At 41.5% G+C, this 13,810-nt stretch overlaps 2 protein-coding genes across 3 annotated transcripts; one reads left to right on the forward strand and one right to left on the reverse strand.

The window, feature by feature from the left end:
- Positions 1-3,141: 3,141 nt before the first annotated feature.
- Positions 3,142-4,871, forward strand: snrnp35 (small nuclear ribonucleoprotein 35 (U11/U12)). Its single transcript, XM_024803963.2, has one exon. The coding sequence runs from the start codon at positions 3,387-3,389 to the stop codon at positions 4,089-4,091; it is 705 nt and encodes a 234-aa protein (XP_024659731.1). The 5' UTR covers positions 3,142-3,386; the 3' UTR covers positions 4,092-4,871.
- A 564-nt stretch (positions 4,872-5,435) lies between these two features.
- On the reverse strand, positions 5,436-8,043 carry LOC143420824 (uncharacterized). 2 transcript variants are annotated; one of them, XM_076889152.1, is made up of 5 exons: positions 7,857-8,043; positions 7,561-7,719; positions 6,640-6,762; positions 5,739-5,949; positions 5,436-5,650 (listed from the first exon to the last, which is right to left on the reverse strand). In XM_076889152.1, exons 2-5 carry the CDS (start codon positions 7,685-7,687, stop codon positions 5,551-5,553), a joined length of 561 nt encoding a protein of 186 aa, XP_076745267.1. In that variant the 5' UTR covers positions 7,688-7,719; positions 7,857-8,043; the 3' UTR covers positions 5,436-5,550. The 2 variants fall into 2 exon arrangements, with proteins under 2 accessions (XP_076745267.1, XP_076745269.1); XM_076889154.1 differs by having other exon boundaries at positions 6,667-6,762; positions 7,857-8,029.
- Between the last annotated feature and the right edge of the window lie 5,767 nt (positions 8,044-13,810).

Here is a 13,810-nt window from a genome sequence, read left to right on the forward strand (position 1 = left end):
CCAGGAGAAGACGTCATGACTCTCCAGATGTCTCTCCTCCCAAGAGAAGACGTCACGACTCTCCAGATGTCTCTCCTCCCAGGAGAAGACGCCATGACTCCCCAGACTTGTCACCACCAAGACAGTGTTCAGGAAAGTCAGAAAAAATGCAAAGTAAAGGTGAGTGATCCATTTAAATTGTAAAGTGGAATCTGGTGTGGCATATGAATAAAAGTAAAAAGCAGAGACCCATTTAACATGAGTTTTGAATTGAAATTTATTTTAAAGACATAGCTTGATCTAATAATAAATCTTTAATTTTTGTTCAAAAGGCATTACAAAATGAAAATTAACAAATTAACTGTGTCTTTGTCAGATTCAGCCTCCAACAAAAGCAAGCTCAGCTCATCCTTGTTAAGTAAAAAACGCTCACCGGATCCTCATCGGTCAGCGGTGGCTAAGAAGGGTCAGAATAGACATGATTCAGACTCGGATCCGTCTCCCCCGAGGAAAAGGCCCCTGAAGGGAAACGCCTCAGACTCCGACCAATCTCCCCCAAGGAGGCCCTCAAAAACTAAACGGGGCTCAGACTCTGACCAGTCTCCACCCAGGGGGCAGCCACCGAGTGGAAGGGACTCGGATGGAGATTTGTCACCACCTCGTAGGCCAGGCCAGTCACAGGTAAGCAGACTGTGTTGGAACAAAGATTAATGTCAAATCTGATTTCACTCAAATGTTATATTTTTCAATTGTCTTTTTTTTTTTATAACCAGGGCCAAAGGATGCTATCTGGTGGAAAGGCAGGCCTGGTTTCTGTGGACATTCTAAGGAAAGAGCAAAAGGAGAACAGACGCAGAGAAAAACACAATCAGCCACTTGAAGGTTTCATCAACTTTTCTCTCTTAAGATTTTTTTACACCCATTGATTGAAGAGCTTCATACAGCTTTGCATCTCATTTCAGCTTATCATCTATATTGTCGTATTTTATTTAGTCCTAAAATTAAATAATGAAGTTTCTACATACTTACCCATTCATCCCCTTTGACCAGATGAATCGCGTAACGCTCAGGCGATTTTCAGAGACAAAAGTGGCAAAAGCAGGGATCTGAATTCAGAGAGAAATGAACAGAAAAAGAAAGCTGGTGAAAAAGCGGCAAGAGACGAGAAATACGCTCAGTGGGGAAAACGGTAAATGTGCATGATCATTTCAAATATCACAGTTTATGTGATTATATCCACATAAAAAATTATAAAAGTGGTTCAATGGTTTATGTTAAAATGTATGTATAGGTTGGCACAGATCCAGATGCATCACCAGAAACTTAAGGAAGCGCTGCGCGAAGCCCTTAAGCCACTTGAGGATCTTGACCGCATGTTGAGAGAACAGGAAAGAGAAGGCGATCCTATGGCTGCAATGCGCAGGCGTAAAAAGGACCGTGGCACAAAAACACAAGATATTTAACATTACATATGTTTTATTTTATTTATGACTTTATTTTATTTCACCAGGTCAATCCTTGTAAGAAGCTTTTAAATAGCAGCAGTTTTGCTTTTGCTACTGTTTGTATTTTTATTTATTTGTATGTTTGTTTTGATTTTTTGTAGAGAAACCTCAATATAAAGGCCCTGCTCCACCTCCAAACCGGTTCAATATTCCACCGGGGTACCGCTGGGACGGAGTTGACAGGTAGAGTTTGTGCATCGGTGACAGAGGAAAACTGTTGAGGACAGAACTGTAGTTTAATATTGAATGTTTTTAATACACACATCAGTTTGTCATTTTGCACATTAATGGTAAAGAAATTGTGATCATTTTTTTCCACGTCTATATTAAATTTGCGCCTAATTGAATGGATTGTCTTTGGCCTTTTAGCTTGTTGTATCATAATTAATAGGGTTATTTTATTTGTGTCTTGCAGGTCAAATGGTTTTGAACAGAAACGCTACCAGAGGATAAAAAGGCTGTGCAGGAAGCGGCCTATAAATGGAGTGTGGAGGATATGTAAAGGCTTTCAGAAAATGATGAATCTGGAGCAGAGCTAAAGAGCACACCTGCTCAACCTTTATGTATAATTTTTATGCTGTTAGAACAACAAGACTAGATGCATCTACGCAGCAAAAGTTCTTTTTTAAATAAACTACATAGAAGAATTTGTTTCACCTTTCCAAACCCTTTTGATACTGTACCATGTGTATCAGATGGAACTGTACAGAAAAATGAAGTGAAGCATGTTCACAATTTTTGTAAGAAGTTATTCACCGTGGAGCAGAAGCTGTTGTGGTTTCAGTGTTTTATTAAAGAATGTTTTTGTAATGCATTGTCCCAAGAGTGTTCAGGCACCTGTAACTTGGATAGCATTTGACATTCAGTCTTTTTAGATAATTTTATACACTTACCACCCATTTTATTAGGCAACAGTAACTCAAATAACCGCTTGTTACAACCAACATATTTTGGTCCTGGACATAGAAATAGAGACATGTCCCTCATGACTCCAAAATGAAACGTAGTGCACAGCAACCAAATGCTGAAAGAGAGTGTCCACAGCTGACTGTCGATGGTATGGTATAGCTGTGAGGGTTTTGTGTACAAGATAAATGCACATTTGAGAGTTCTGTGGTGTAGCTAAAAAAGACTGACCTACAGAGATGTGAAAAAAGCGGCATTCAAATAAGCCATTCCTTGCCATATTAATCAGGGAGTACATACACTGACAGGATGCTGTGACTCTCACAGTGAGGGAATCAGGTTGGGCTCTAATATTTTTTCTAGCAATGTCCGATTCAGTCTAACATCTGTAAAAGTTTTAAGGCACTTTCCACCAGCACTGTCAAAAAGAATTATGGAAGAATGATTTGTAGAATCAAGGAATCGGTGTCCTGGTTGCACATGCTAGACCAATGGCTTAATAACACAACAATGCTATTGCCTTTAATCTGTCACTATCTATGCTATTGATTATGGTGTAATTATATAAAAAAAATAATTTTAAAGTGACAGTATTGTGCAATGAATAAAAAGTTTTATTTATAAACTTTTTATTTTTATAAAAAGTATTATTTATTATTAATAATAATTAACCTTACTTCATACTTGCAAATTTGTCGACTGATGCTATAATTAATCTACGTTATCTATTTTTAATTTAAGTTTTAAGTTGGTCTAAGTATCTTAGCACAGCGGAACTCTAGTATCCTTAGTCGGGCGAGTAGGGGGACTTTAAAATGTGACACACTGGACCCCGTTTCATTACGGAATGTTTTTGTTGATGCACTTGGAAGAGTGAATAGATTCAGCGGTACTGGTGTGGTTTAACGCGTAATTGGCGACTAATGCAGAGAAATATTAGCCCTGAAAACTGTTTGTAAAGCCCGCCAGTCTCCTGTGCCATCGTTCTAGTTTAAAATGGCTGACTGGAGTCCGATAGCGAAGGTGTACGACCCGCTGAAAGCTGGTAGCATCGACGGCACAGACGTGGAACCCCATGATCGAGCGGTCTGGAGGGCCATGGGTGCCCGGTACAAGCCCAACAAAGGCGTCGTTGGAGACCCACTGCTCACGCTTTTTGTGTCCCGCTTGAACCCACAGACCACCGAAGATAAACTACACAAAGTGTTCTCTAAGTACGGAGACATCCAGCGGCTCCGGCTGGTCCGGGACATTGTCACGGGTTTCTCCAAAGGATATGCCTTCATTGAGTACAAAGAGGAGCGATCTGTGGTCCGGGCCCGCCGGGACGCCAACAAGCTGGTGGTCGACCAGCATGAAGTGTTCGTGGATTTTGAGCAAGAGAGGACTCTTAAAGGATGGGTGCCGCGGCGGCTCGGCGGCGGGCTTGGAGGGAAAAAGGAATCCGGACAGCTGCGGTTCGGCGGCAGGGACAGGCCTTTCCGTAAACCCATCAATCTCGGGGTAGACCCGGTGCAGGAACGAGGTGGTGGTGGTGGAGGGAGGGAGTGGGACAGACCAAGCGGGAGAGCCAGAGACGATCGGGACCGACACAGAACAGCAGAGTGGGGCAACAGAGGAAGGAGAGATGACCGGGACAGAGGCCGAGAGTGGGATGACCGCAGGCACGGAGACAGGAGCAGGCACCGGGACCGGAGATGAAGCATGTGGCTGCACTTCAGCACTTCAGCTTTCAAAGGAGGACAGTGAATGAGTGTGTGACTTGGATAACTGTTTGTGTGAAAGGTTACTTTTTTGTATGCTGATATTCTTCAGATTGTACTGTATGGTAATCAGGACTCTGCCTGTGGCTGTCATATTCAGTTCTTCTCAGGGAAGTCTCAGGAATGACAAAGTAGGGTTGTTGTGTTTTGTTGGGGTTTTTTTTTTTTACAAGTCTTTATTCTAGCGAAAAAATTACAATACGGGTGGTGTCCAGCCAAATGAGACTTACATCCATCATGTCAAACATGAGCGCCAGCAGCCAGAATCACTGCTTAAGAGTCCAATTGGATTGCTTTGGGAAATCGGAACTGTACTTTTATACAGTTATCATAAATATTATTACCCCACATATACAATTCAAATTTTATTTCTTGCAATTTAAGTCTCAACAGACTTTTTTCCCCATTTACTACAGAATGTTGTTTATCATTTAGATAAACTGAGACAAACAAAACTGCATTTCTTTTTCTGATATTAAGATATTCCAGGGATTAAATGCATAGTTAAACTTCTTTTCACTGACAGAAAGGGAAGTTTCGCTGGTCCGGCCCACTCAAGGTCAAAGGCTATATGTGACTCACAATGTAAAATGAGTTTGCAGTTTTGTTTTGTTTTTAAAAAAGCATAAGTTTAAGAGCACATTGTCAGCCCCATTTCTTTTTAAAAAATGTAAATCAGATTATATCATAAACAATAAAATTCGTCATTGTTTTGAAATCTAAGGTGTTACTGTTTGTCAAAGTGTTGCAACATGTTTAAGATTTCCCAAGTTGGGTAGTTTTCCAGTGTAGCCTCATGTGACCCCTGTTTTCAGAGTTGGTAATGATGTGTTGTGCAAGATTTATACTTGAGGGAAGAAAACTCAGTATTCAAACACATTTACTCCTTTTTCCATATACATGCAACTCAGGAATTTGAATCAAATGCTTACTCAGCTCTTACTCAGCCATCTGATCCTCGGTCCTGCCCAGTGAGGTCAATCAGCTTTCGGTTATGGGTCACTGGGTGGATTCTTAAACTGTGCACAAGTATTTCTGAAGTCATCAATATGAAAGATGACGGGAAATGAATCTCTTATTTCATTAAAAGGTAATTCTCTAATGTACCAGAAAAAAACAAGAGGCAGAACTGACTTTTATTTCCAAGTATGTTCTGAGTAGTAAGCTGTCAATTGTAGTGTTATTTATACGAAGAGACAATGAAGTTAGTGCAAACACATATACGTCAAACACACTGAAAACTGAGGCTTTTTTCCACTGGTTTGTGTTTATTACTGTATGATTATTGGGAATACATGCTGGGACAAGACAAATTTCAAGCATTTGTTAAATATGACTTTGACATTTAATATTAATCATGCATGTATGCAAACATGCAAGATGATTTCCACTGCCACTTAGAAGTCATGCTTAGCTGGTCTTTGCCTTCCACCGTACCCGACATTCACGATGGGCCAGCCTGGGTAAGTCTCTCTTTGGACCGTGCTGAAGTTGATCCTGTGAATCAGAAGAATCAGAGCACGCAGACACAGAGTAGCTGCTCCCTACATGAAGGACACTGTGATGATGATAAACCTGCTCTCACCTGAACGCAGGGTTGATGCCAATGTTGTCAGGCTGCGGGAAAGCAGGTGTCCGCCTCCTGTGGCAGGAGGATGGGGGAGGGAAGTCTTTCTGATACTGAGACTGCATCTGGGCTGTTTCCTGTTCGTTTTTTGCTGCTGCTGACATGTGATCACGGTTGCCTTCTTGCTCATTCCCTCTCACTTCTCTGTCCTCGCGTCTGTTTCCTCTTCCTGTTTATCATGAGGATGCAGGAGGAGAATGGTGAGATTCCTGTTGTGTGTTACAGCCTGCTGAAGGGTAATCAGAACTTTGCTAAAGGCAGAATTTCATCAACAGTAATCACACTTTCCATAAATAAACTTTCTTACTTTCTTGATCATACTACATGTATTACACTATTTGCTTTTTTCATTTTAATCTTGAGAGAATAATACTTTATACATAAATGAGATGAAATGTTCTTATGAATATAAATCATTTGCTTTGGATGTCGCAGAGCTGTGTGAAGGACACGGGAACACATACACAAATAATTACTGCTGAGGGCAATCCAATCCTGTGTCTGTGAGTAAGAGTGGCAGGAATTTCACTGCACAGCAGAGAAAACAATATCACTCCTCCAGATGCTCTGTGTCTATAACAGCATTTTCACATTTAACCTTATATGGTCTTTCTTATGTTCTATTTGAGGTATTAAATACTTTATTACAGTGTTTTTCAGTTTAATGGCAGTGTAGGGTTTTTTTTAATCTAAGCTTTAATCACAAAATCACCTTTATAATCTCTACCATCTCTGCCTTCTCACTCATAGCACACTGCCCAAACCATTTCCAAGACACACACATGCACTGAACAGAAAGCCACAGCCTTGCGTGCCATCATAAATGAGTCTTATCTTTATACAGACATGATGAGTTTACTCTCTAGGGTGAGCCAAGTCTGTTGACCTTTGCCTGGATCTTGGTCTGGGATAGGCCTGAAGCAGAAAGCCTCACGTGATGTGGTCTCCATCTTAGCAGGTGTGTCCGGGTAGAGGAGGAATCCTAAAAAGGGTGAAATGTAGACTGTTGACTCTTGTTCCCCTTTTTTAACCCACTACTTTGGAGTGATTCCAGTTAAATCAAATCAAATCAAATCAAATCACTTTTATTGTCACATCACATGTGCAGGTACATTGGTACAGCACATGTGAGTGAAATTCTTGTGTGCGAGCTTCACAAGCAACAGAGTTGTGCAAAATACAATAATGTAAACAAGCAAAACACAAGAATGGCTACATCTGAAACTAATAAATATATGTACAATATATAATAGTATATGCATTTCTGGATGTGTATACTAAATATTTTCCTACGTGTGTGTGTGTGTGTGTGTGTGTGTGTGTGTGTGTGTGTGTGTGTGTGTGTGTACACATATTTTACAAGTTTCACAGTTTCTGAAATCTTTCCAGTTAGGTCTCTTTTTCACAGCTTGTTTACTTTGCATATAAATTCTATAAAATATGCATAATGGCAGTGCCAATTAATCATTCACACAGACCTGATTTTTGTGACAACAAAACAAAGTTTTATTTCTGTCTGTTTATTTAGTGATGTGCACCGAGATTAAAGTGAGATCAGAAATAATGACGGTAATTTTGAATCCTTTTGTTATTTCTTGACTAGGACATTGTTTCTATTTCTGTTTTACTCTTTTCAGTGTTTGAACTTTCTTTCTTTTTTTCCTTTGCCACTGAGCTTTTTTTACAAACACTAATTTAGATGATTAAAGCTGACAGTGGAGGATTTGAGAGCATAAGTAACTTTATCTGTTGCTGGTATGAAGGAGCAGCAGGACTTTACCTGCCACTGTTGGTGGTTCGCCCCTGTAGGGTCTACTGCGCAGAAAGAATTCGTGGTGGCGACGTGGTTGCTGCAGGCTGGCATTTTCAAAGAACATTTTGTCTGCTGGTTCCTGGATCACTGGCATCACCCGATGTTCTAAATCTTTGGTGTCTGCTCCTAAAAAAGTTTTAGAAAAGATGCATTAAAAAGTAAGACAAAAAAACTATCAGAATTTAATTAAAAAAAAAACTACCAAATCCAAGAATAATAACTATGAAATTTAAAATGGAGGGCATTGTGACTGTAATGCTTACCTTCCTTTAAAAAAACACATAAGCTTTCTGCCGTGTTACCCTCTACTTCCTATATTTCTCTGCACTGTGAGTGTTTGTGTGCCCGCTTATACAAAGAGCTTCTTAAAGCTTGTTTACTGCAGTAGTCATGGTGTTCTGTTGTTCACCGGTGGCTGGCAGATAGAGCAGTAACCAGCTGGGACAATAAAGCAGATGAAGTACCAGAATCCTGAAACTTTGGTCCGTGAGTTCAGTCAGACAGGTTTAAAAGGGAATATGCTCCAAAATGAGAATTTTTATAAGTAATATTATTAAAATAAAGGCTGGATGACCATTTTTTAAAAACTGATTCAACTAGGTAATAAGTAAACTAGAAAGTTGGCCAGAGACTCCATTCTCCACTAAAGCCAACGATCTGTTTTTGAATTTAAAATAAAAGTGATCTGGATTCGCTTCACCTGTCCACCAAGCTTGACTTGGTAGTTTGTCTTGCTGACAGACAGGCATAAAATATCACCACCCGTAAGCTAGAAGTGCCGAGCTAAGCCTTGTTTCCAAAGTTAATGCGTTTAAATGTCTTGCAAGGGTGGCTGCACAGTACCAAGTGTGATGATGGCAAAATAAATTTGACCACAGCAGTGTTAAGTGACACACCAAGCCAAGAAAGGAATGGGAAAAAAGAAGGGGGGAAGAGAAAATGACAAGTTTCCCATTCAGTAGTTACCCTGGGGCATTTGGCTAGAACTCAGCAATGTTCCCTGCGTCTTTGACATGAATCCAGCATTACTTTTTTCACATTAGAGGGCTTGTTTGAGCCTGCACTTTTCAGCAGGTAGTCTTATATTTATGGAAAAACTCTTAAGTGATGCAATCCTTTTTAAGGTATTTTTTTGTTTATTGTAAATTCCTCACAAGCTTGCAAATCACTTACTATAATATATGACAACAATAATCTGAGGTGTTGGCGGAAGATGTCATTTTAAACCCTATTTGTCTGAGACTTTTACCACTATGTTGTGCATTTTCAGTATGTGAGTGTTATTTTTTTTATCCTTTTTATCCAATTTCCCCCAATTTTTATCCGTTGTTCTCCTAACCCACATACTGAGTATGTCTCGGTACAAGGTCTACCGAACCTCTGAATCTCGTGGTGCTTCTTTTTGTTTTTCGAATGTTTTTTTTTTTTTAAAGGGAGAGAGCGGCATGACAAAACTAATTTCAAAAAACAAAAACCCTCTGCATCTGGTGAAGAAAGTTAAAATTACAGAGTGAATCTTAGGCTTCACAAATGGGAACGAAGATGAAAATGAAAGCTGGGAAATGTTCTCAAGTCTTTCCAGGGTTAACATGGAGGTATCAGTCAGCAAAGCTCTGTTCCCACCACTGCACTCATCACCCCCCACACCACCCTCCCTCCCTCCCCTTGCACAAATAACTCCATTAGTTTCACGGCTCCCAGTGGGATCAAAGAAAGAAATACAGTAAAACATTGCATCGTTTTTTTCAAAAATGAAAGAAAGTTCAAACACTGAAAAGAGTAAAACAGAAATAGAAACAATGTCCTAGTCAAGAAATAACAAAAGGATTCAAAATTACCGTCATTATTTCTGATCTCGCTTTAATCTCGGTGCACATCACTAAATAAACAGACAGAAATAAAACTTTGTTTTGTTGTCACAAAAATCAGGTCTGTGTGAATGATTTATTGTCACTGCCATTACGCATATTTTATAGAATTTATATGCAAAGTAAACAAGCTGTGAAAAAGAGACCTAACTGGAAAGATTTCAGAAACTGTGAACAGCGTTGGGCTACATGTTCTGTGCTAACTGGAATCACTCCAAAGTAGTGGGTTTAAAAAAGGGGAACAAGAGTCAACAGTCTACGTTTCACCCTTTTTAGGATTCCTCCTCTACCCGGACACACCTGCTAAGATGGAGACCACATCACGTGAGGCTTTCTGCTTCAGGCCTATCCCAGACCAAGATCCAGGCAAAGGTCAACAGACTTGGCTCACCCTAGAGAGTAAACTCATCATGTCTGTATAAAGATAAGACTCATTTATGATGGCACAGTGCACGCAAGGCTGTGGCTTTCTGTTCAGTGCATGTGTGTGTCTTGGAAATGGTTTGGGCAGTGTGCTATGAGTGAGAAGGCAGAGATGGTAGAGATTATAAAGGTGATTTTGTGATTAAAGCTTAGATTAAAAAAAAACCCTACACTGCCATTAAACTGAAAAACACTGTAATAAAGTATTTAATACCTCAAATAGAACATAAGAAAGACCATATAAGGTTAAATGTGAAAATGCTGTTATAGACACAGAGCATCTGGAGGAGTGATATTGTTTTCTCTGCTGTGCAGTGAAATTCCTGCCACTCTTACTCACAGACACAGGATTGGATTGCCCTCAGCAGTAATTATTTGTGTATGTGTTCCCGTGTCCTTCACACAGCTCTGCGACATCCAAAGCAAATGATTTATATTCATAAGAACATTTCATCTCATTTATGTATAAAGTATTATTCTCTCAAGATTAAAATGAAAAAAGCAAATAGTGTAATACATGTAGTATGATCAAGAAAGTAAGAAAGTTTATTTATGGAAAGTGTGATTACTGTTGATGAAATTCTGCCTTTAGCAAAGTTCTGATTACCCTTCAGCAGGCTGTAACACACAACAGGAATCTCACCATTCTCCTCCTGCATCCTCATGATAAACAGGAAGAGGAAACAGACGCGAGGACAGAGAAGTGAGAGGGAATGAGCAAGAAGGCAACCGTGATCACATGTCAGCAGCAGCAAAAAACGAACAGGAAACAGCCCAGATGCAGTCTCAGTATCAGAAAGACTTCCCTCCCCCATCCTCCTGCCACAGGAGGCGGACACCTGCTTTCCCGCAGCCTGACAACATTGGCATTAACCCTGCGTTCAGGTGAGAGCAGGTTTATCATCATCACAGTGTCCTTCATGTAGGGAGCAGCTACTCTGTGTCTGCGTGCTCTGATTCTTCTGATTCACAGGATCAACTTCAGCACGGTCCAAAGAGAGACTTACCCAGGCTGGCCCATCGTGAATGTCGGGTACGGTGGAAGGCAAAGACCAGCTAAGCATGACTTCTAAGTGGCAGTGGAAATCATCTTGCATGTTTGCATACATGCATGATTAATATTAAATGTCAAAGTCATATTTAACAAATGCTTGAAATTTGTCTTGTCCCAGCATGTATTCCCAATAATCATACAGTAATAAACACAAACCAGTGGAAAAAAGCCTCAGTTTTCAGTGTGTTTGACGTATATGTGTTTGCACTAACTTCATTGTCTCTTCGTATAAATAACACTACAATTGACAGCTTACTACTCAGAACATACTTGGAAATAAAAGTTGGTTCTACCTCTTGTTTTTTTCTGGTACATTAGAGAATTACCTTTTAATGAAATAAGAGATTCATTTCCCGTCATCTTTCATATTGATGACTTCAGAAATACTTGTGCACAGTTTAAGTGTCATGGTCTACGGCGGGTGGCTGGAGTTTCCATTAGGCTCCTGAACTGACCTGGGATCCGCCCCTGGGCAGGGCCAACTCCAGCTCCTGCACACCTGGAGCCTATTGCAGGCTATCAAGCCAGAGGGATTTAAACCACACATCGATGTTCACTCACTGCCAGTTCGTCATCAACCCATGTTGGTAACAGGTCTTGTGTCTCAAGTTCTTGCTGTGATTCATCTTACTAACTAAGACTCTTTTGTGCTACAGTCGCTGTACCCACCCTGGCTCACTCCACCTCCGGACTCGGAATATCTAGTGATCATTTTGGAAATCCCTCTGTGCCTCACCTGCCTGCCCTCCTGCCATCACACTCCATCTGGAGCCCCGGATCTCAGGTCAGCCTTTCCACGCCACTCAGCCTCCCCTGGATCTTCATCACCCCCCTCTCAAACACTCCAGGTCCCTAACTGCAAAGTAAGAATTGCTGCTCTTATTCTGGCCACTTCTGAGCTGCCTTCACTACCTGCTTAACTTCTATATCCTCTCCCCTCAGTGTGACTGTTCCCCACTCAGCTCCGTTCCACTTCCCAGGCCTCGTTCCCTCGCCCTAGCCACGTTCCCCTGGGCACGCCACACCAAGGCTCCACGTCTCGTCATTTTCTGTCTTTGCCACGTTTCCCTTTGTTTTGTTCCCCTTGCACTTAACCGTAATAAACTATTAAATCATCTACCGTCTCCGCTCTGGGTTCCTGCACCTGGGTCCTATTCAGTACCGGCCATCCGTCGCCGTGACATTAAGAATCCACCCAGTGACCCATAACCGAAAGCTGATTGACCTCACTGGGCAGGACCGAGGATCAGATGGCTGAGTAAGAGCTGAGTAGCTGGTCAGGGACTTCATCTGCTCTGCACTACCCGACTCACTGGACCCTCTACAGTTTGCATACCGCCACAACAGGTCCACTGATGATGCCATAGCCCTGACACTACACACTGCCCTGTCACACCTGGAGAAGAGAGACACGTATGTGAGGATGCTGTTTGTAGATTACAGCTCAGCATTCAATACCATCGTTCCCTCGAAGCTGGACAGGAAACTGCAGGATCTAGGACTGAGCAGCTCCCTCTGCAGCTGGATCCTTAGCTTCCTGTCTGACAGACAGGGGTGTGTACTGAGCCCTCTCCTGTACTCACTCTACACCTACGACTGCACAGCCACTAACAGCTCCAACATCATTGTGAAGTTTGCGGACGACACTACAGTGGTGGGTCTTATCACCAACGGTGATGAGACGGCTTACAGGGAGGAGGTCAGCGCCCTGACCCACTGGTGTCAAGACAACCATCTCACCCTCAACGTCGCAAAGACAAAGGAGTTGATAGTGGACTTCCGGAGGTGCAGAGAAGTACACACCCCCATCACCATCAACGGCGCTGCTGTGGAGAGAGTGAGCAGCTTCCGGTTCCTTGGAGTACATCTGGCTGAGGATCTTACGTGGTCAGTACACACAAACAAAACAGTGAAGAAGGCGCAGCAGCGCCTCTTCTTTCTCAGGAGACTGAAAAGATTCGGCATGAGCCCCCGCATCCTCAGGACCTTCTATCACTGTGCCATTGAGAGCATCCTCACTGGATGCATCACCACCTGGTATGGCAACAGCACCGCCTACAACTGCAAAGCTCTCCAGCGAGTAGTGCGGTGCTCTGAACGGATAATTGGAGGTGAGCTTCCCTCCCTCCAAGACATCTACAGGAAGCGCTGCCTGAGGAAAGCGGGGAGGATCATCAAGGACTCCAGTCACCCCAGCCATAAACTGTTCAGACTACTTCCATCAGGAAGGAGGTTCTGCAGCATCCGGTCCCGTACCAGCAGACTGAGAGACAGCTTCTTCCACCAGGCCATCAGACTGCTGAACACGTCATAGACACCTCAGCTTCACTACTGGAACTTCAACATTATGCACTCCACACTGTATATAAATGCCACTTGTTTTGCACATATTCAACTCTGTATATTTTATATATTTTATTATTATTATTATTATTATTATTATTATTTTATTTTATTTTTTTACTATTTAATTTGTAAAAATGTGTATACACACACACACACACACACACACACACACACACACACACGTAGGAAAATATTTAGTATACACATCCAGAAATGCATACACTATTATATATTGTACATATATTTATTAGTTTCAGGTTGGCCATTCTTGTATTTTGCTCGTTTGTGTTGTTGTGTTTGCACATCTCTGTTGCTTGTGGGGCTCGCACACAAGAATTTCACTCGCATGTGCTGTGCCAGTGTGCCTGCACATGTGATGTGACAATAAAAGTGATTTGATTTGATTTTGATTTGATTTGAGTAAGCATTTGATTCAAATTCCTGAGTTGCATGTATATGGAAAAAGGAGTAAATGTGTTTGAATACTGAGTTTTCTTCCCTCAAGTATAAATCTTGCACAACACAT

The sequence above is a fragment of the Maylandia zebra genome, linkage group LG10, assembly GCF_041146795.1.
Source record: "Maylandia zebra isolate NMK-2024a linkage group LG10, Mzebra_GT3a, whole genome shotgun sequence".
NCBI lineage: Eukaryota > Metazoa > Chordata > Actinopteri > Cichliformes > Cichlidae > Maylandia > Maylandia zebra.